The sequence below is a fragment of the Leucopleurus acutus genome (genome assembly GCF_964270905.1).
Source record: "Leucopleurus acutus genome assembly, chromosome: 1".
NCBI lineage: Eukaryota > Metazoa > Chordata > Mammalia > Artiodactyla > Delphinidae > Leucopleurus > Leucopleurus acutus.
This window is the reverse complement of record NC_139142.1, coordinates 90,344,503-90,368,138: the sequence shown is the minus strand read 5'-3', so window position 1 is coordinate 90,368,138 and position 23,636 is coordinate 90,344,503. Positions and strand designations below refer to the sequence as shown.

Below are 23,636 nucleotides of genomic sequence, written 5' to 3'. Positions count from 1 at the left end.
TTCAAAGCTTGTGGTTTGAGGTTCCATTCCAAATAAGATATAACTAATGAAGAACTTAGAGTGTAACTTCTCCTAAGGGAATTCAATAAGCCACAAAGCCGTAAGCTGAATGGAGACAGCAACAATGATTAATGTGTGTAGGGATTTGGGGACATCTCTCTGAAATCATGTCACTGAGATCCCCTCTCTATCTGTTCATGGAAGGTGACAGCCAGCACTATGAGAGATTATAGCTGGGGGTGGGCACAGCTCAGAGTAGAAGAAAAGAAGCACTCATTCATAGGAGGTGCTGTCATGAAAATGTGGCAGTTTTGTAAGACTGCCTATCTTAGAATATATCCATAAAGCGTGTGACTAGTGCATTGGTCTCCCATAGAGGAAAGCTACTTCTAATGTGAAATGACACCAGGATGCCTGAGAAGCCAGTTTTACCTGAAATTTTTCACGTGGTCTTCCACTGTAGTTAGTTCCAGAGCATTGTCTAAAGCACTCACGTAGGAAAGAGCCTGCGTGGAGGAGCCCCAGTTCACATCTGTGGACGAAGGAGAAATCTGGCATAAAAGCACCCAGCTTCCCTCTGTATACTGTGAATATTTTTATAAGCCATTCTCTTCTATGATTTTCCTTGGCTACGTCAGCAGTGACGAACGCCCAAATAAGAGAAAACATAATGTAGTATTTCCTAGAAAGAGCCATGTGTCCTTCTATGAACACTTTGTGAATTCTTAGAAGTGAGACCTCTCTTTCCAGCTAAGGATCAGACTTTAGAGCTGCAGCCTAAGAAACCTTACTCGGTGGGATAGGCTGTGTTATAACCACATTGCAGGCAGATAGATTTGGGAAAATGGTCAGCCCCTGAATAAATTCAAGAGGTCTTCACAATTCTTAAGCTGAAAAGAAAAGAGGCATTTCTGCATACATAGACAGTGTGCAGCAATCTTTATATTTGAATAATAAAACTGAATAGCTTGGGAATTCTTACTTCCAGATGTCCATGAAGAGAGTCAGTCTTTAGCAAGCATTTTAATTTGATTTTTTAGGACCTAATCTTCATAATAAGGGAGGTAAGCACTGCCATGTCCTGACTTAAATTTAAAAAATTAAATATTAGATGGATCCTCTAAATTTTATAAGTCCCTGATGGGAATGTACAGATTCATCCCAGATGGCAGACAGAGCCATCTCCCCAGTCTTGCTCAGAATAGCCAGGAAAATGATGAGATATAATTATCTGGAGATAAAGAAGATTAATATTGATTGTGTTGACTATGCACTGGGCATTTAGCATACCTTAGGTAATTTCATTCTTCTAAAAACCATATTAATCAATTGGATATTTATATGCAAAAAATCAGCCTTGAGCCATTCCTCACATCATATACAAAAATTAACTCAAAATGGATGAGACATAAATTAAAAATTTAAAGCATTAAAACTTTCAGAAGAAGTTTGTAACCTTGGATTAGGGAAAGATAGATAAGAAGCAAAAAGCCCAACCATAAAAGAAAAACATGATAAATTAGACTTTATAAGTATTAAGAATGTCTGGTCTTCAAAAAAAACTGTAAGGAAAATGAAAAAACAAGCCACAGACCTGCAGAAAACATTTGCAAAACATGTACTGCTAAAGGATTTGCATCTAGAATATATAAAGAGGTCTTACAACTGAATAATAAGAAAACAAACAACTCAAAAAATGGGCAACAGATTTAAACAGATGCTTGCCAAAAGAAGATATGTGGATGGCAAATAAGATGTTTGACATCATTAGTCATCGGGAAAATGCAGACCAAACCACACCAATTAGAATGTTTTTTTAAAAAAATCAACTGACAGTAATAAGTGCTGCCAAGAATGCAGAGCAACTAGGACTTCCATTCACTGCTGTTAGGAATGGAAAACGATACTGCGACTTTGGAAAACAGCTTGGCAGTTTCTTATAAAGTTATGTGTACACTTATTACATAATCATAAATCCCACTCCTAGAGAAATGAAAACATGTGCCCACATAAAGCCCTGTGTGTGAATGTTTATAGCAGTTTTAGATATAATCACCCCGAGCTGGAAACAACCCAAAGGTCCATCAAAGGTGAATACATTTTTTAAAAATTTGAGATCTAGTCGTACAATGGAATACTGCTCAACAACAAAAAGGAACAAACTACTTTTACCTGCAACAACATGGATGAATCTAAAAACCTCATGTTAAGTGAAAGAAAGCATACACACAGGCTCACACTATTTTATATGGTTCTGCATAATACTCTGGAAAAGACAAAGCTATAGGAACAGAAATCAGAAAAGTTGTTGCTAGGGGCTAAGTTGGGGGGAAGAGATCGAACAGAATCTTTTAGCGATGACGGAAATGTCCTCTGTCTTGATTGTGGTGTTGGTTACAAGACTGGGTAAGTTTGTTACAACTTACAGAATGTACATCTAAAGGGGGTTAATATTACCATACATAAATTATACCTGATGTTAAAAATGGATAAAGTGATAAAGAAAAGCACACCCTCCAAAGTAGTTACTACCTTCTCTATCTTACTTGTGGAGTAATGGTAAGGAGAGTGTGAGGATGGCTCAGGGCCTGTCTGGCCCCTGATACTGGACCTCTGAGTGCTGCACTCCTTAATCTCTAGCCTCTCCCAGCTTCAATCCATCCTTCTCACTGGTTCTAGAGGTAACATCCAAAGTTCAGATCCAACTGAATGATCTGTGGCAGCTTCTTGCTGCTCCAGATTCTTTAGCACGACACTTAAGCTTGTTCATCTGGCCCAACCTACCTTTCCAGGCTCACCTTCAGGCCCCTTCTCCTCAGCACCCAAGGACTCCATCGTGCTAAAGGCCTTGGAGCTTCCTAAATACGCCACATACTTGCATGCTTCCTAACTTCACTCACACTTTTTCTTCTGCCTAGAATAACCTTCCCTGGCTCTATCTGATTAACCAATCCTAGTCTCTTGCCTTTTTTTTTTTTTTTTAAAGTAGCTTATGTGTTCATTCAACAAATATTTATAAGTACCTACTGAGTGCTTGACCCTGGGAACAAAAGCCATGAACCAGGGAAGTTTTCTTTTCTTTTATAAATTTATTTTCTTTCTTTTTTTTTTTTGGCTATGTTGGGTCTTCGTTGCTGCACGTGGGCTTTCTCTAGTTGTGGCGAGCGGGGGCTGCTCTTTGTTGCAGTGCGCAGGCTTCTCATTGTGGTGGCTTGTTGCGGAGCACGGGCTCTAGGTGCTCGGGCTTCCATAGTTGTGGCTCACGGGCTCAGTAGTTGTGGCTCGCAGGCTCAGTAGTTGTGGCTCATGGGCTCTAGAGTGCAGGCTCAGTAGTTGTAGTATACGGGCTTAGTTGCTCCACGGCCTGTGGGATCTTCCCGGACCAGGGCTGGAACCCATGTCACCTGCATTGGCAGGCGAGTTCTTAACCGCTGCACCACCGGGGAAGCCCAGGGAAGTTTTCTTGTACATCTGTACTCACAGTTAGTCATTTCTTCTCCTTTTCTCAGTAACTTGCTCATGTCACTCTCACGGTGCTTGCTATATTGTAGTATAGTTAAGTGCTTATGTGTAAGACTGTGCTTCTTGAGGACAGGGACTATATCTCGTTTATCAGGACTTTAGAAGGTGATACAGTGGACAGCTTGTGGGGCTTGGTATCATACACACTGTAGTTAAAATATCAGCTCCATCCCATCCTGACGGTTACCTCAGCGAGTGGTCATCTCTTTGAACTCCAGTTTCTTCATCTGTAAAATGGGGCTAATAGTACCTAATATACAGCACTATTGTGAGGATTAAATGAGTACATTTAAGGTGCTCAACGAGTTTAACTATTGTATCATATTACATTATATTATTAATATCCGCCATACACATGGCACACCTAAACACATAGAGGCTGCCAAATAAACATCTGTTGAGTGAATGGATAGTTAGAGAGTTCTTAGGAAACCCCCTGCAATACAAATCCATCTTATCTTACCTGGCTTCTTGTAAGTCACATAGATATAGAGGAAGAACTCAATGACATAGGTGATGACAGCTGCCCACCAGTTGATGACAAACATGACTGCACAGCACAGAATAGCTCCAAAAAGAGATACCCACATGTTGTAAATACCGTATGCAGGTCTCCATCCTGAAATTTAAAAAAAAATCTATGTGCCCAAGAAAACCTTCCACACTATCACCATCATACCACTGTGTATTATTAGACTGTAGGTAACATGTGTTCTTTCCTAGCATAAAAATCAGAACTTTTAGGTCAAGTTCCTAACTCTATTATTTGCTTTCTGTGATCTTGGTCCCTGGCCTATGAAGGTGTAAGTACACCAAATAAGAAAGCTGTGAAATGTAGAAAATGTGTCAGTCATAGCCCCTCCGCACTTCCTGCATGCCAGGATGTCTTCCCAAACAACGAATCCCTAAGCATCTGATATCTATGCCATCAAGAGTTGAAAGGAGGCAGGAGAGATGGAAAGAGTGGGGAGTAACGGGGTGCAGAGGGGGGCGGTGCTTGTGGGATGAACACCTTGGTGGCTCAAGAAAGAGAAGGTTAAGACAATAGGCTTATCGTTCCCATGGGGAAGGCAGAGCAGTCATCAAGTCAATCCACTGACTTCGTGCTAGCTCTGCTTTTACTCTAAGAGGATCGTGCCTGCCCTTTCAGAAATAATAATCTATGGCAAAAGAGGGAGAAATTTTTCTGTAATGGCTTCTTAAACCTGATGCATTAATTTATCATGCATTTTGCAAAGAAAATATTTCTCACCATTCATATATGCATGAGGGTTTCTGTGTTCTATTAGTTCCCTGAAATGAAAGAAGCTGGGAGACAGTATGGTCAGGATAAAGAAGCTCCGATTTGAACGGCACATTTGGTTTATGGGTAAAGCATATTTTAAATTTGGAGTTGCCAAAACACAACAGAACTTTCTGTCTTCAAGAGCAATTTCCAAATTGGCCACAAGATGGAAATAGCACTTCAAGAACATCACTGGAAATGCCTTTATTTTTCTCAGTCTGATTCTGTGTGTGTGTATGTTTCTGTGCTTTTCTATTATTCCTCTTTTTCTCTCTTCCTCTTCTCCTCCTTCCTTTCCACTCTTACCCCTGCCAACCTCAGGTACTTCACTTTGTTTTTTAAAAATGAACACAACATGGTATGGCAGCACACATTTCTATGATCTGCTGTATTCACTGACCAGAACCTTTTGTTCTCTATTTAAAACAAGGCAACAAAACAGAAACAAAAATTCTTCAGTTATCTTCTGGAGCCTAGTGGCCTTGAGTGGATGAGGCTCTCCTTCCATCTATATTTTGTCATATTTGCAGCAGGTTTTCCAAAGGAGGTTTGAGTTCCTGGTAGACCCTAATAAAGTGAAGATGTGTTTATATCCTTGATAAAAGTCCTTGTAGTGAAGAACTTTCTGAGGGTTGATAAAGACAAGTCTCTATTCTGGTGGAAAGGCAGAAGAAAATGAGAATTTCTTCTAACTGGCCGGTGGAAGCAAAGAAGAGGTGAGGGATGACAAAGATAGGGGAAGGTTCTTTGGTGTGAAATTTTGCACCACTGTAAACACCAGTGTGAGGAGTGCAGGGATGTCACCAGCTTCAGTGTGAATCTGCACTGACTGCACTCAGCAGGTAATTGTGGGAACTACTCATCCTTCTCTTCTGCACCATGGGCAGGAAACAAATTGATAGTAAGGAAGTTGCAAATATATACATTCATTCCACTTCTGTGGTCACTTTCACCCTGGAAATAAACAGTGGTGTTTTTCTATTGCTGAAATAAATGTGGTTTCTCTTGCAGTGAATAATTTATTGCTGCAGGAGAAAATTGACTTTATGGTTGGTCAAAAAGGCCATTGCTCAAATGATTCTTTCTCTATTTCAGAAGTCATCCCCCAACTTACCAAAATAAAGTGAATTACACCACCCACTAGGATATAAGGAAACATATAAACACAGATCAGGCACTTTTCACTGACTTATTTCATTTTATTGAGACAAACTGTTTGCTTAGGTTTATTTTAGTTTTGAAAAGTCAACTTACCTGGAGATTTGGCATAAGAGGCATGAAAGCAGGAGAAATTAATAAGTGCATATGAGGCCAGGAAAAAGTTGGAGATGATGGGAGCAATGGTATTCAGTTCCGCTGTGAACGAAGCAGAATTGAGTATGTACATATGAGTGATGAGACCAGGGGCTGAACAGCTGTTATAGCCTGGAAGCTTGACTTTATCTGGAAATTGAAAGCATAGCTAGCATCCTTCAAAGTTTAAGAAGTTAGTGATTTTTCTTTGGGGCTGCACTCATTTACAAATATATTTTCAGCCAGGGTTTCTATAAAGTAAGAAACGAGAAAACTTACCAATCAAAAAATATAGACAATCAAGACCTCTACCTACAGAAGATTCGAGTGGAAGTGGATAGAGTATTTGGAGACCAGGCAGATGACAAACTCCCCTGTAGCTGTATCAGAGGTACCAAACATAGTGTTCTTTATCTGCTTTGTATACAATCAAAAGGTTCCGCAGGGTGACAGGTTAGGTAAATACCAGTGCACCAGAACCATCTAACTGGATACACCTCTGCATATACCCAGCTTGCTCTCTCTGACTTTCAGGATCTTTGTTAGTCATTTGTACTTTTCTACATCTCTAGAGAATTCTACCTCTCATGGTTTGCCAAAAAAAGTTTTACCTCAGTATCTAAATGTCCAATATGTTTGAATCCTAGCCGGGTTGTTTACCGTATGATATATAAAATAATTTAGAGACATTCTCGTTTATCTGAAGATCAGACAGCTATCAACCTCAGTGATGCAAACGTAGGTGGCAGCTGGGTGTGACTCTAGAACACGGATGCCAGCAAGAAAGTAGGCAAAAGTAGCTGCCACGAAGCTGGCGCCACGAAGCTAATCTACAGCGTTCTGAAAGAGTGACCTTTGAGAGTATTATTTGATTTATACGATTTTTAAAACTTTGGGCTATTTGATCACTTAAATGCAGTCTAGGACAATAACTTGAAGTCTTAAAGTTTAAATTACACAGTTGAAACATATCTACACATCATCACTTTTTTACTTAATTTTTACAAATGTAACAAACATAGATTTAAAAAAAAATAAACGAAAGTCTGATTATGTGTAGATACAGAGAGTCACTTCCTGAGTTTCTGTGATGAGGCGGAGCCCCCATCGTTTGGCACCACTGCTGAATCCAGCTCTGCCTGTCTATGCGTAGTTCCCATCATCCTTGCCTTTTGCCTCTTTTCCTCTAAAATGCTCACCCACAATCATGGCACCCTAGGGAGGAGTGAGGAATGTGCAGGCTAACCATGACGCATGTGCCTCTCCGAGATTGTGTAGCTGTTTCTATATTGCTTAGGGAGAAGGAGCCGAGATTATTGCTTAAGGAGAAAGAGCTGAGGTAAGTGGTTCTCAAACCTTAGTGGTCTGTGAACTTCAGGAACTTGTAAGAATCAGATTCCTCGTCACCAGAGATTCTAACTCTGGCCTTGGGCCTAACGAATCTGCACTTTATCAAACCCACAGGTGATTTTCATTCTGACACAGGGGGTCAACAGACCACATTTTGAGAGCAGACACTTCAACTCTCCTGCTGGCTGTCAGGAGATGTAAAGACAGGTGGCAGCTGGGGGACACAGTGGGATTAGACGGTATTGGGTGGGTTGGAGGAAGGCTTCGGTTGCATTTGGTTGGATGGATTTCCCACATTCAGATTCAAAGAAGAGATTAAAGTCCAAAGCCCACCTCAAGTCCTCAAAGGCCCTCCACACACAGGATTTCTCATTTCCTTCTTAGACAGACTCCAGTATTCCCAAATGGGGTATTAAACATAAACCAGGTAATGTCTCAAGCTCAAAGGAAAACCCTATGAGTAATCAGAATTCTTTGGCTTTCAATAAGAACAAGAAAACTACAAACCAATAAGAATGAACGCCATGGCTATAACAAAAGTGAGAAAGTATCCTCTCAGGGGCTCATTGTTTTTCCCATATCCCTTTGCAAAGAACTGCAGGGCTTTGTAGATGTTGTCCTTGCACAGAGCCTAATGGAAAAGAAGAGGAGAAATTCGTCATTTATATCTATGCACAGTCATTTTCCCTGGGTGATTCTAACAAGATTTGGGGAAAGACGAAGTGATACGTAATATGAAGCACAAGTTAACACTGCAGTTTATCATTCTTTATATTATTTGTATTGATCTTGACTATGTGGCAGACACAGCGTTGGAGCCAGATGCAAACATTAAACTGCTTCAGAAAGCGATAGAAAATGATTGCCGGTGAGAATGGATATTTCAGCTTGATCCGTGTTCAGTGGCAACAGAAGGAGGGGAGAAGCACATGCTCTTGTGTCTTTGTCACCTGGAAAACTTTGGGTGCGCTGACGAGGGAGGCCAGGGCTGAGGAGAGTGTTGCAGAAAAGATGCCAGCAGTGATGAGGGGGCCAAACCCTGACACCATGCTCATGACCTTGAGGAGAGAGGTTCAAGTAAGGAGACTCATCCAACAGAGAGTTAAAAAAAAAAAAAATTTAAGCCAAAATTTTATGCAGATGCTTCCGTTTCCACTTTCTGTGATTTGGAATCTCTTTAATAAGCTAATTGCTTCTAATCATATATTTTTTCCCCTGCTTCATTCTCAAGTTCTTAATAATTGTTTTTTCAAAATGGAAATGGCTTTGTTATTGTTTGTTCTGTTTTTTTAAATAAAAATAATAAATGCTCACCACAATACATCCAGAAGATACTGTAAAGAATAAACAGGGAAATGATTTCAAGGATTTTGACAACATTTTCCCCCTCTGTCCTTTCTGGGCATCTGTTTCTTGGACAATGGGAAATTCTATTCAGCAGAAAGTGGTATTTTAATAAGGTTTGAGGAGGGACCCAGCTGTTTACCAATCTTTTTAAAGGCATTAGCCTTTCTTGTTCTTCCTGCACATAGAGGCTTTTCAAACCTTTGCTTTTTCTGTGCTCATTAAACATAATTTTAGATCTGAGACATATGAGATTCTATCAATTTAAGTTATATTTTGGAATAATGACTTCAGCTGAGTTAATTTCTCTTTGTTGGTTGTTAAACTAGATGAATGAAGCCTTCACGACAAATTTGCTTCTCCCTCTGCTCACCAATCATTGGGACAAATTAATATGTTTTAAGTTCCACAGTTTCCCCAACTTCCCTTGTTCCTTCCCCCTCACTTACCTCCCCACAACTGCCACTCACAATTTCCCTCTTGGCTTTGTCCTCCACACACTCCAGGACCACAACAGAGGCTTTTCCTGAGCTGAAGCCCAGGCATGAAATGCATTCCTAGTGCTAGCTAATCAAAGTCTCAAAGTCTCTCCATCTCCCCACCAGGAAATCTTACACAATTGATTGGAAGATGCATAATGGCGGTGGTAATCTTTCCCTGGTGACGCAATTCATACAACTGCCTGTTCTCTCCCCACCACAGTGAGTGTAACCACATAATGAATGCCTGTATGACTCCCTTTCCTCCCACACGAATTGTTCCTTGCTGAACTCGCAATAGTCAATAACCAATGTGTTGCGGGAGTCAGAAGTTTCATTATACATGATGTTCTAAAAATGGAAGCAGTAGCAATAAACATTATTATTTTTTGAGGTTCGAACCTGGAAATTGTTCATCAGCCCATACTGACATGGTTCATGTCGACATCTTGAGAAGTCGTAGCCTAACCCACAGGCTGCTGAACCATTGCAGTTCATCCCAGAAATGATGGTGTCATTCACGCTCCCGGTGGCATCTCGGACCACACAGGCCCCTGGGAAAACAACGAAGCCTTGTCATTTCTTTATATGAAGGGTTCTGCTCCCTTAAGGTTTTTCTTCTGAAAACATACTTAGTTTACTTTGACCTATCCTGTCTTCATTGTCAACACTTCCTCTGACTGGTACGTGGAAGTTCCCATCCTCTGAGGCCTGGGAGTGACCCCTATCTCTAAGAGGTTGCCGCTTCCACTGCCTTGGGTAGTTTAAGTCCTAGCTTTTTGCCTGCCTCTGGAAGACACTTGGGATTGAGACTCCCTTCCTTTCAGCAGTGCTTTGCACATAATATTGATTCAATTCAAATTTCTGGGTTAGTGCTACTGATTGGGAGTTTTTCAGATAGAAGAATTTATTTTCTCATCTGTGAGAGACCCAAGGGATGACATTACTGAATTCTAGTGATTAGGAGAACTGAGCTCTTATTTTCAACTAATGATTTTCCTTGCATAACTTTTTTTTTTTTTTTTTTTTTTGCGGTACGCGGGCCTGTCACTGCTGTGGCCTCTCCCGTTGCGGAGCACAGGCTCCGGACGCGCAGGCTCAGCAGTCATGACTCACGGGCCTAGCCGCTCCGCGGCAAGTGGGATCTTCCCGGACCGCGGCACGAACCCGTGTCCCCTGCATCGGCAGGCGGACTCTCAACCACTGTGCCACCAGGGAAGCCCTTTGCATAACTTTTTTAAACCATTATAATTTTACTTATACAATTTTAATGGTTTAAATGATACAGAAAATATTTTGAGATAAAATATTAAGATTTCCTAGGTAATATTCATGGTCAAATAACATCCTATCAAATATTTATCTCAGTCTATTCTATTATTTTTATACATTTGGGTATTTCTGTTATTTTCCATTACAAACAATCCTATGAACATCTTTGCACATAAAATCTTTCTTCTGTAATTCTAAGCATTTCTCTAGGATAGATTCCCTACAATGAGTTATGAACTTTTTAAAGATTCTTGATATATATTTTAATCACTGACTGTTATTATTAATTTTTCTAACTGTTATCTCGCCATTATGTATTTGATAGGATTATTGAAAGATATGAACATAGGTGTGATATATAAACTTTTGTGAACTACCTGAAGGATAAATACTTTGCAAACTAAATGCCAGTCAATGAAACTGTTCATTTTGCTTTTCAGTCTCCAGGCAGGGTGAGTTCTCATTCCTTACTAATTATTTTAAGAGACGTCTCAGCAACAGATACTAATAGGAACCCTCAATTATAGGCATGGAATTCCTGCTCTTTGAATCTGGGAAAGACTTAAAGCTTGTAGAATCTTTTAGTTGAAAGAGCCATTTAAAATAATCAGTGCAGGAATCCTTTTTATATAGCCCTGAGAAGTGGCTGCCAGCCTCTGCTTAAATACTTGAAAGTATGGATGTTGGTTACCAAGCAAAACTATCCATTTCAGATTTTACCTTTTTGCATTGTTCATTTATGTTGAGCTGGCTTTTTAAAATCATGTGTTTTAACTTCTGCATAGTAGAACTCCCCAAATTCCTATGAAGCCAAGCCATGAACCATTATTTGCTCTAATGACAGGCCCAGGACCCCATGACTATCCTTTTCTTACCCTGGAAAAAGTATAGGAACACAGATTTTTCTACCCATAAGAAGCAATAAAGGAGAAGAATCTCTGAAGTCAGGTCTATTCCTTTACTCATTTCTTCCTCCTCACTTTGTGTGAGAAAGTAAAACCATTTGGGAAATTTAGGTGATTTCAAGGTCATTAAAAAATGTGTCGATTTCCTAAAGCACTGGAATAAAATCTCTTTGCCTGTAACTAAACTTGGAAATGTCACAACAATACAATTAACAACATTATCCAATTTCTTGAAATAAGAGACAGTGAGAGAAGAAAGAACCTAAGTTAATTGTTTTGTTTTTTTCTGAAGAATCCAACTCCAGATATATGTACTTTATCAATTTCCTTTATAGTAAGCAGAGGACAATCAGGATGTGCCCTTTTAACTGGCTATCTGGGCTTCCATAGTGGTCCAGCCTGGAGCTGTATTCCTGAGTGTGCACAGAAAAGTTTTCTTCTCTGAATGTTCCACATTCCTTCCTCTCCAATAATGGCATAAGCTTGAGGTGACCCCCAACCAGGAGGAGGTGTGGCTGCAGGCAGCACGTGGAACAAAAGTCAGCTTAAGAAGAGCAGGCATGACAGTCTCTAGGTCCATCCACTTCACTACAAATAGCTCAATTTTGTTTCTTTTTATGGCTGAGTAATAAGACTGTCATACAGAGTGAAGTGAGTCAGAAAGAGAAAAACAAATACTGTATGCTAACACATATATATGGAAAGTAAAAAAGGTTCTGAAGAACCTAGGGGCAGGGCAGGAGTAAAGATGAAGACGTAGAGAATGGACTTAAGGACACGGGGAGGGAGAAGGGTAAGCTGGGACCAGGTGAGAGAGTGGCATGGACATATATACACTACCAAATGTAAAATAGATAGCTAGTGGGAAGCAGCTGCATATAGCAGAGGGAGATCAGCTCAGTGCTTTGTGACCACCTAGAGGGGTGGGATAGGGAGGGTGGGAGGGAGATGCAAGAGGGAGGGGATATGGGGATATATGTATATGTATAGCTGATTCACTTTGTTATACAGCAGAAACTACCACACCATTGTAAAGCAGTTATACTTCAATAAAGACGTTTAAAATAAATAAATTTTAAAAAAAAGAACAGCAGGCAAATCCACATATTTTATGCTCACTGAGCGATGTGGGGGCTGGCTGCCCACACTGCTGGCAGCTGGGTCTAGTCTGATTGCCTGCCAATTGGTGACAGTGACATTTCCATATTAGGGACAGCAGTGCAAGGAGGAGACACAGTCATCAATTCTGTATCTTGTGTACTTTCCTAAGGCTTTTGTCATTGTTGTTTTGTATTTTGGGCTTCTTTTCTCTTACTCTGTTCCTCACCTGCCTCCTAAAGGCAAGGGAGGAGGGTGCCGGAGATGGTGGCTTCCTTGGCAGTGGAAACATCACTTAGAGCAGCAAAATGGGATCCTTTCTGTGTTCGGGTAGAATGACAATCTGATTACCTCTACTCTATCCCTGACCCAGAGGCACCTGTGTTACAGCTTAATTGCATTCAAACTCCTAGAGCATCCAAGAAGGGAATTAAAATTGTTGCCTATTTAAAAAATTTCAACTTACGTTCCATGGAAAGCCCACTTGACATGAAAAACAACTGGACCCCTTGTAATTCTGGCATTCTGACACCAGAGACACACAACTTACCGACACAAATAGCAACTCCTATGTAGGCGACAGTGGTGATGAAGATGGCCAGCATGGTCCCTCTGGGGATAGCATCTTGGGGATCCTTTGAAAAAATAATGTGGAGGAATGAGGAGATAGAGTGGAATAAGAAACAGACATCACTTGGAGTTAGTTCTGTATTTTGAAAATTTTAGGCTACCCTTCCTGAGGCGAGGTCTAAAGAAAAAATCAAGCAAATGGCAAAGTGGTGAGCTCCAGTTCTTTTTGGACAAAGGCAGGGTGTTTAGAGAGAATAAAGAAATCTATATAACTTTGTGCTGAACAGAAGAGATTTATAACTGTCCAGGAGGGAGTTTCTATAGAAAAGTGGACTGGTTGGTTCACCACTGCCTTCTCCTCCCCTTTATCTCCTGTGAATTTCATGCAGGTGTATCAGACCTTAAAGTATTAGGGGGGACACACAAACATACCCGGCACATTGACGATATCTGTGTGTGTATTTGTTTTGTACTAAGCTTAGGCTTACTTTAAAAAAAATTACTTTTGACTGAGCAAAAAGGTGATCTGCTGAATTCTCCAATCCCTCAAATCTCCCATTTGGAATCTAGTTCAGGAATAACTACAATGGGAGATATTAATTTCCATAAGCAGGCATAAAGAAAGAGGCAAATTTAAGCTTTTACCAGAAAATGGGCTTTTCTCTTGCCCATAAATATATATAAATTCACTGAGCTGAGCTCACATCATATATAATATACCACTTTATGTCCTATTTTGGGGGCTAAATCATATAATGATCAATTTCCAAGCAGCATAACTTCTAAATAATAGAATTCAACTTAACAGGGATTATTAAATAGAGATTTCAGTGTATTCACTGCTTATAAAAGGCAGTGCTGGCCTATAGCAGGAGTCAATAAATACCAAATTGAAGAAAGCACAATCTCAGTAGACATCAGTTCCCCCACCAGAGGTCATAAGACTCATCGATACAAGTGAGCAATCAATGCAGTCAAAGTCTGAGTTTTGTGTTTTGTTAACTTAAATCTGCTGATCAAATCCATCAGAAAAATCAACTCATGGTGAATGCAGACACAACCTGACAGCTGGAAATGTGAACTAAACCAAGCAAATCTACCCCCACAGGGGAGTAAGCCAGCCCTATGGAGCCACTCTGTAATTACTCATTCCTTCCCATCCTTGTAGGAATATCTGCACACATGGTTTGTTCTGATACAGACGTATCCAACCTCTTCATTCCAAACTACTGTCTCAAAAAGAGAATGTGGCAAGTGTGTGTAACTGAGTAGCACATAGAAGGAAGAAGAAGGCAACCATGGCTGAAAGTGACCCCACTCAATCTCATTCATGGTATGTTCAATTTTTATTTTATTGATTAAGGATTTCTTGGGATCTGAGTGAAATGTGAAGAATTGATGTTAAGTGGGAAGAAAGGAAAAGAGGTATGAAGATGGACAGCAGTCTTACACCTAAAATACGAACACTTAGTTTATATTTAGAACTATCTGCTACAAGCTCTAAATTTACTTATTTAGGACTTAACACGAGGGTCAAACTTGACCTGATATAAATCGGGATGCCAATATCTTAATGTCTGGTCATATACTCACGTTGCCTGCTCTGGATACGTTTCCCCTAGACAGGGCTCAGGACATAGATTCTTAAGTTTTCACTCTAAATGTTAATTTTCATCCCTCAAGCAGTAACCCAAAAGCTCACCTTCCTTCACCTTTCTTTATTTAATATTTTATTTTTTTCCTTAGGACAGAGTGCAGTCTACTAGATTGCTGCTGGTTGAGTGTCAACCATATCCTAATCTTACATCTCTGAAACTGCATCTTAACTGTCCTGATTAGACCTGGGTACCTCCCAAGTCCTCTCCCAGGCACATATTTACAGATCATCAATACTGTGTTAACAAATAGAAGGTTCAGGATGGGAACCTTGTAGCATCCCCTTGTGCTAATGCTTGTTAACTGTCACTGGCAGCCTGAAGAGCCATCTTGAGAAGGATTCTGAGGCTGTGAGCAGAGGTAGAGTCTTGCATACCCTCATAGTATATAAACAATACATGTTTACTAAGTTGAACTGAATCTAATATGTTCTAGTTTCACTCTCAGAAAGAAATATTATCTATAAGTTCTGAAGTTTCCTTGCCAACTTCCCAACACATGGTCACCTCTCAGTCCTTAACATGCTTGACCACTCTGGCTTTTGATCATGTTAATTATTACTTCTCATAGCATTCTCCTCTCTTGACTTTCTCTTGAGTTCACCTACCTCTTAGCTCGTTCTTTTTCTTCTCTGTGGACTCCTTTTCTACCATTTATATTTTGAATATCCCCTGGGTGCTACCTTGGTCTGCTTCTCTCCTCCTTCTTACCCAGATCTGAATGGACTCATCCATGCCATGGCTTCCAGTCCTGGCCTAATTTCTTTCCAGAGTTCTAGACTCATAAATGTAGCTGCCCATTAGACATCTCACCTCTGATGTCCTTCCGCCATTTCAACCCCAATGGCCAAATCTGAGCTTCTATTCACCATGGAATCAATTCACTAGGTTACAACCAGCATGAAAAGAATACAGTAGAAAGGAACTGATGTGAAAATATCAGGAGACATCATTTGTAATAAAGTATTGAACTGTTCGGAGAAATTTTTGCATGTAGGCACTTGGTTGTGATATATAATGTTTTCCTGCAGCAGATCATAGTAAAAAAAAAAAAAAAATCCTTTCCATTTCCTCTCCTAACTCTAACAAAAGCTATTGATGAACTCTTATTCATCCCTTCAAATCTGGATTGAGTGTCCCCTCCTCTGAAAGACTTCCCTTACTTCTTTGGGGACAGGCAGTTACTGTTTCATCTTTCCCTTGCACAAGATTTTGTTCTTGTTTTTTTATGACTCATATAGAGTTAACCTGTCTCTCTCTTAGACCATGAGCTCCTTGAGAGAAGGATCAAGCAAGCTCTTCTTCGCTTCTCTGGTGCCTGGTATAAGTAATACGTGTTGGTTGAGGTGAACTGACTACTAAGCATCTAATAATAAAAACTTGTTTCTGAGGCGTCTAAAGAAAGCACAATATTTTTTCAATTAAATGTGGTCTTACAGTTTACAGAAATGTGTATCAGTGACCTCTGATACTTTTCCAAATCGGAGAAACCAGAAGCTCAACGTCCAGAGCTAAATTTGGCTAAGCAGTACTGCTTACAACTTGAATCATTTTGAACAAGTTACTTAATTTTTCTGAGCCTTAGCATACTATTTTTTTATGCCATATCTCTGCTCAAGAATTTCCCATGGAGAGACCTTCAAGATGGCGGAGGAGTAAGACATGGAGATCACCTTCCTCCCCACAAATACATCAGAAATACATCTACATGCGGAACAGCTCCTACAGAACACCTACGGAACGCTGGCAGAAAACCTCAGACCTGACCACCTAGAGGGGTGGGATAGGGAGGGTGGGAGGGAGGGAGACACAAGAGGGAAGAGATATGGGAACATATGTATATGTGTAACTGATTCACTTTGTTATAAAGCAGAAACTAACACACCATTGTAAAGCAATTATACTCCAATAAAGATGTTAAAAAAAAAAAAGAAAGAAACTCCCCACGTACCTGGGTAGGCCAAAAGAATAGGGACAGGACCTGCACCTCGGGGAGGGAGCTGTGAAGGAGGAAAAGTTTCCACACACTAGGAAGTCCCTTCACTGGGGGTGGGGTGGGAGGGAAGCTTCGGAGCCACGGAGGGAGAGCACAGCAACAGGGGTGCAGAGGAGAGATTCCCATCCAGAGGATTGGTGCCGACCAGCACTCAGCAGCCCGAGAGGCTTCTCTGCTCCCCCGCCGGGGTGGGCAGGGGCTGGGAGCTGAGGCTCGGGCTTTGGTAGGATCCCAGGGAAAGGACTGGGGTTGGCTGTGTGAACACAGCCTGAAGGGGGTTAGTGCGCCACAGCTAGCTGGAGGCAGTCCCGGGAAAAGTGTGGAGCTGCTGAAGAGGCAAGAGACCATTGTTTCGGGGTGCGGGAGGAGAGGGGATTCAGAGCACCGCCTAAACAAACTCCAGAGACGGGCGCGAACCGCGGCTATCAGCACGAACACCAGAGATGCGTGTGAGACGCTAAGGCTGCTGCTGCAGCCACCAAGAGGCCTGTGTGCAAGCACAGGTCACTCTCCACACCTCCCCTCCTGGGAGCCTGTACAGCCCGCCACTTCCAGGGTCCCGTGATCCAGGGACAACTTCCCCGGGAGAAAGCACGGCATTCCTCACGCTGTTGCAACGTCACACTGGCCTCTGCCGCTGCAGGCTCACCCTGCATTCCATACCCACCCCCCTCCCCCCCACACACACACCCACCCCTGGCCTGAGTGAGCCAGAGCCCCCTAATCAGCTGCTCCTTTAACCCCGTCCTCTCTGGGTGAAAAACAGACACTCTCAGGTGACCTACACACAGAGGCAGGTTCAAATCCAAAGCTGAACCCCAGGAGCTGTGGGAACAAAGAAGAGAAAGGGAAATCTCTCCCAGCAGCCTCAGGAGCAGCAGATTAAATCTCCACAATCAACTTGATGTACCCTGCATCTCTGGAATACCTGAATAAACAATGAATCATCCCAAAATTGAGGCGTTGGACATTGGGAGCAACTGTACACGTGGGGTTTGCTTTCTGTACCTAATTTGTTTCTGGTTTATGTTTATCTTAGTTTAGTATTTAGAGCTTATTATCATTAGTAGATTTGTTTATTGATTTGGTTGCGCCCTCCCTTTTTTTTTTATGTATATAGATTTTTTTTTCCTTTTTCTCTTTTTGTGAGTGTGTACGTGTATGCTTCTTTGTGTGAGTTTGTCTGTACAGCTTTGCTTTTACCACTTGTCCTAGGGTTCTGTCTGTTCATTTCTTTTTTTCTTTATTACTTAAAAAAATTTTTTTTATTTTTAATTTTTAAAATTTTTTATTTCAATAACTTTATTTTCCTTCCTTCCTTCCTTCCTTCCTTCCTTCCTTCTTTTCCTTCTTTCCTTCTTTCCTTCTTTCCTTCTCACCTTCTCTCCTTCTCTCTCCCTTCCTTCCTTCCTTCCTTCCTTCCGTCCTTCCTTTCTTTTTCTCTCCCTTATCTTCTGAGCGGTGTGGCTGACAGGGACTTGGTGCTCCGGCCGGGTGTCAGGCCTGTGCCTCTGAGGTGGGAGAGCCAAGTTCAGGACATTGGTCCACCAGAGACCTCCTGGCTCCATGTAATATCAAATGGCGAAAGCTCTCGCAGAGAGCTCCATCTCAATGCTAAGGCCCAGCTCCACTGAACAACCAGCAAGTTATAGTGCTGGACACCCTATTCCAAACAACTAGCAAGACAGGAATACAACCCCACCCATTAACAGAGAGACTACCTAAAATCATAATAAGTCCACAGACATGCCAAAACACACCGCCAGACGTGGAGCTGCCCACCAGAAAGACAAGATCCAGCCTCATCCACCAGAACACAGGCACTAGTCCCCTCCACCAGGAAGCCTACACAACCCACTGAAGCAACTTTAGCCACTGGGGACAGACACCAAAAACAACGGGAATTATGAACCTGCAGCCTACAAAAAGGAGACCCCAAACACAGTAAGATAAGCAAAATGAGAAGACAGAGAAACACACAGCAGATGAAGGAGCAAGGTAAAAACCACCAGACCAAACAAATGAAGAGGAAATAGGCAGTCTACCTGAAAAAGAATTCAGAGTAATGATACTAAAGATGATCCAAAATCTTGGAAATAGAATGGAGAAAATACAAGAAATGTTTAACAGGACCTAGAAGAACTAAAGAGCAAACAAACAATGATAAACAACACAATAAATGAAATTTAAAATTCTCTAGAAGGAATCAATAGCAGAATAACTGAGGCAGAAGAACGGATAAGTGACCTGGAAGATAAAATAGTGGAAATAACTACTGCAGAGCAGAATAAAGAAGAAAGAATGAAAAGAATTGAGGACAGTCTCAGAGACTTCTGAGACAACATTAAACGCACCAACATTCGAATTATAGGACTCCCAGAAGAAGAAGAGAAAAAGAAAGGGACTGAGAAAATATTTGAAGAGATTATAGATGAAAACTTCCCTAATGTGGGAAAGGAAATGGTTAATCAAGTGCAGGAAGCAAAGAGAGTCTCATACAGGATAAATCCAAAGAGAAACACACAAGGACACATATTAACCAAACTATCAAAAACTAAATACAAAGAAAAAATATTAAAAGCAGAAAGGGAAAAACAACAAATAACATACAAGGGAATCCCCATAAGGTTAACAGCTGATCTTTCAGCAGAAATTCTGCAAGCCAGAAGACAGTGGCAGAAAATATTTAAAGTGATGAAAGGGAAAATCCTACAACCAAGATTTCTCTACCCAGCAAGGATTTCATTCAGGTTCAACAGAGAAATTAAAACCTTTACAGACAAGCAAAACCTAAGAGAATTCAGCACCACCAAACCAGATTTACAATGAATGCTAAAGGAACTTCTCTAGGCAGGAAACACAAGAGAAGGAAAAGACCTACAATAACAAACCCAAAACAATTAAGAAAATGGTAATAGGAACATACATATTGATAATTAGCTTAAAGGTAAATGGATTACATGCTCCAACCAAAAGACATAGATGGGCTGAATGGATAGAAAAACAAGACCCATATATATGCTGCCTACAAGAGACCCACTTCAGACCTAGGGACACATGCAGACTGAAAGTGAGGGAATGGAAAAAGATATTCCATGCAAAAGGAAATCAAAAGTAAGCTGGAGTAGCAATTCTCATATCAGACAAAATAGACTTTAAAATAAATAGTGTTACAAGAGACAAAGACGGACACAACATAATGATCAAGGGATCAATCCAAGTAGAAGAAATAACAATTGTAAATATTTATGCATCCAACATAGGAGCACCTCAATACATAAGGCAAATGCTAACAGCCATAAAAGGGAAAATCGACAGTAACACAGCCATAGTAGGGGACTTTAACACCCCACTTTCACCATTGGACAGATCATCCAAAATGAAAATAAATAAGGAAACACAAGCTTTAAATGATACATTAAACAAGATGAACTTAATTGATAGTTATAGGACATTCTATCCAAAAACAACAGAATACACTTCTCAACTGCTTAAGGAACATTCTCCAGGATAGATCATATCTTGGGTCACAAATCAAGCCTGGTTAAATTTAAGAAAATTGAAATCATATCAAGTATCTTTTCTGACCACAACACTATGAGACTAGGTATCAATTACAGTAAAAAAAAATAGAAACACATGGAGGCTATACAATATGCTACTAAATAACCAAGAGATCACTGAAGAAATCAAAGAGGAAATCAAAAACTACCCAGAAACAAATGACAATGAAAACACGATGACCCAAACCTATGGGATGCAGCAAAAGCAGTTCCAAGAGTGAAGTTTATAGCAATACAATCCAACCTCAAGAAGCAAGAAACATCTCAAATAAACAACCTAAACTTACACATAAAGCAATTGGAGAAAGAACAAAAAAACCCCAAAGTTAGCAGAAGGAAAGAAATCATAAAGATCAGATCAGAAATAAATGAAAAAGAGATGAAGGAAACGATAGCAAAGATCAATAAAACTAAAAGCTGGTTCTTTAAGAAGATAAAATTTATAAACCATTAGCCAGACTCAAGATAAAAAGGGAGAATACTCAAATCAATGGAATTAGAAATGAAAAAGGAGAAGTAACAACTGACACTGCAGAAATACAAAGGAGCATGAGAGATTACTACAAGCAACTCTATGCCAATTAAATGGACAACCTGGAAGAAATGGACACATTCTTAGAAAAGCACAACCTTCCGAGACTGAACCAGGAAGAAGTAGAATATATAAACAGACCAATCACAAGCTCTGAAATTGAGACTGTGATTAAAAATCTTCCAAAAAACAAAAGCCCAGGACAAGATGGCTTCACAGGCGAATTCTATCAAACATTTAGAGAAGAACTAACAACTATCCTTCTCAAACTCTTCCAAAATATAGCAGAGGGAGGAACACCTCCGAACTCATTCTATGAGGCCACCATCACCCTGATACCAAAACCAGACAAAGGTGTCACAAAGAAAGAAAACTACAGGCCAATATCACTGATGAAAATAGATGCAAAAATCCTCAACAAAATGTTAGCAAACAGAATCCAGCAGCACATTGAAAGGATCATACCCCATGATCAAGTGGGGTTTATCCCAGGAATGCAAGGATTCTTCAATATACACAAATCAATCAATGTGAAGCAGAAAAACCACATGATCATCTCAATAGATGCAGAAAAAGCTTTCGACAAAATTCAACACCCATTCATGATAGAAACCCTCCAGAAAGTAGGCATAGAGGGAATTTACCTCAACATAATAAAGGCCATCTGTGACAAACCCACAGCCAACATCGTTCTCAATGGTGAAAAACTGAAATCATTTCCTCTAAGATCAGGAACAAGACAAAGTTGTCCACTGTCACCACTATTATTCAACATAGTTTTGGAAGTTTTAACTACAACAATCAGAGAAGGAAAAGAAATAAAAGGAATCCAAATTGGAAAAGAAGAAGTAAAGCTGTCACTGTTTGCAGATGACATGATACTATACATAGAGAATCCTAAAGATGCTTCCAGAAAACTACTAGAGTTAATCAATGAATTTGGTAAAGTAGCAGGATACAAAATTAATGCACCGAAATCTCTTGCATTCCTCTGCACTAATGATGAAAAATCTGAAAGAGAAATTAAGGAAACACTCCCATTTACCATTGTAACAAAAAGAATAAAATACTTAGGAATAAACCTACCAAGGAGACAAAAGATCTGTATGCAGAAAACTATAAGACACTGATGAAAAAAATTAAAGATGATACAAACAGATGAAGAGATATGCCATGTTCTTGGATTGGAAGAATCAACATTGTGAAAATGACTGTACCACCCAAAGCAATCTACAGATTCAGTGCAATACTTATCAAACTACCACTGGCATTTTTCACAGAACTAGAAGAAAAAATTTCACAATTAGTATGGAAACCAGAAGACCCCGAATAGCCAAAGTGATCTTGAGAAAGAAAAACGGAGCTGGAGGAATCAGGCTTCTGGACTTCCGACTCTTATAAAGCTACAGTCATCAAGACAGTATGGTACTGGCACAAAAACAAAAATATAGATCAATGGAACAGGATAGAAAGCCCAGAGATAAACCCACGCACATATGGTCACCATATCTTTCATAAAGGAGGCAAGAGTATACAATGCAGAAAATACAGCCTTTTCAATAAGTGGTGCTGGGAAAACTGGACAGGTACATGTAATAGTATGAGATTAGAACACTCCCTAACACCATACGCAGAAAATAAACTCAAAATGGATTAAAGACCTAAATGTAAGGCCAGACACTATAAAACTCTTAGAGGAAAACATAGGCAGAATAGTCTATGACATAAATCACAGCAAGATCCTTTTTGACCCACCTCCTAGAGAAATGGAAATAGAAACAAAAATAAACAAATGGGACCTAATGAAACTGAAAAGCTTTGCACAGCAACGGAAATCATAAACAAGATGAAAAGACAACCCTCAAAGTGGGAGAAAATATTTGCAAATGAAGCATCTGAAAAAGGATTAATCTCCAAAATTTACAAGCAGCTCATGCACCTCAATATCAAAAAAACAAACAACCTACTCCAAAAAATGGGCAGAAGACCTAAATAGACATTTCTCCAAAGAAGTTATACAGATTGCCAACAAACACATGAAAGAATGCTCAACATCACTAATCATTAGAGAAACGCAAATCAAAACTACAATTAGGTATCACCTCACTCCAGTCGAATGGCCATCATCAAAAGGTCTACAAACAATAAATGCTGGAGAGGGTGTGGAGAACAGGGAACCCTCTTGCACTGTTGGTGGGAATGTATATTGAGACAGCCACTATGGAGAACAGTATGGAGGTTCCTTAGAAACCTAAAAATAGAACTACCATACGACCCAGCAATCCCACTACTGGGCATATACCCTGAGAAAACCATAATTCAAAAAGAGTCATGTACCACAATGTTCATTGCAGCTCTATTTACAATACCCAGGACATGGAAGCAACGTAAGTGTCCATTGACAGATGAATGGTTGAAGAAGATGTGACACATATATACAATGGAATATTACCTAGCCATAAAAAGAAATGAAATTGAGTTATTTGTAGTGAGGTGGATGGACCTAGAGTCTGTCATACAGAGTGAAGTTAATTCAGAAATAGAAAAACAAATACTGTATGCTAACACATATATATGGAATCTAAAAATAATAATAACGGTTCTGAAGAACCTAGGGACAGGACAAGAATAAAGACACAGACATAGAGAATGGACTTGAGGACATGGGGAGGGGGAAGGGTAAGCTGGGATGAAGTGAGAGAGTGGCATGGACATATATACACTACCAAATGTAAAATAGATAGCTAGAGGGAAGCAGCCGCATAGCACAGG

General features: G+C 40.2%; 1 protein-coding gene across 3 annotated transcripts in view; it reads right to left on the bottom strand.

Annotated features, from left to right (window-relative positions):
• SLC12A1 (solute carrier family 12 member 1) overlaps positions 1-23,636 on the bottom strand; it is a gene marked incomplete at its 5' end in the record, with an annotated part of 89,699 nt that overhangs the window by 39,748 nt on the left and 26,315 nt on the right. For all 3 annotated transcript variants that reach the window (XM_082841267.1, XM_082841265.1, XM_082841266.1), the window contains 7 exons: positions 433-532; positions 3,986-4,141; positions 6,062-6,163; positions 7,958-8,081; positions 8,401-8,508; positions 9,676-9,827; positions 13,099-13,183. In XM_082841267.1, coding sequence (XP_082697393.1) covers positions 433-532; positions 3,986-4,141; positions 6,062-6,163; positions 7,958-8,081; positions 8,401-8,508; positions 9,676-9,827; positions 13,099-13,183 — 827 coding nt within the window. The remainder of the gene's footprint in view (positions 1-432; positions 533-3,985; positions 4,142-6,061; positions 6,164-7,957; positions 8,082-8,400; positions 8,509-9,675; positions 9,828-13,098; positions 13,184-23,636) is intronic.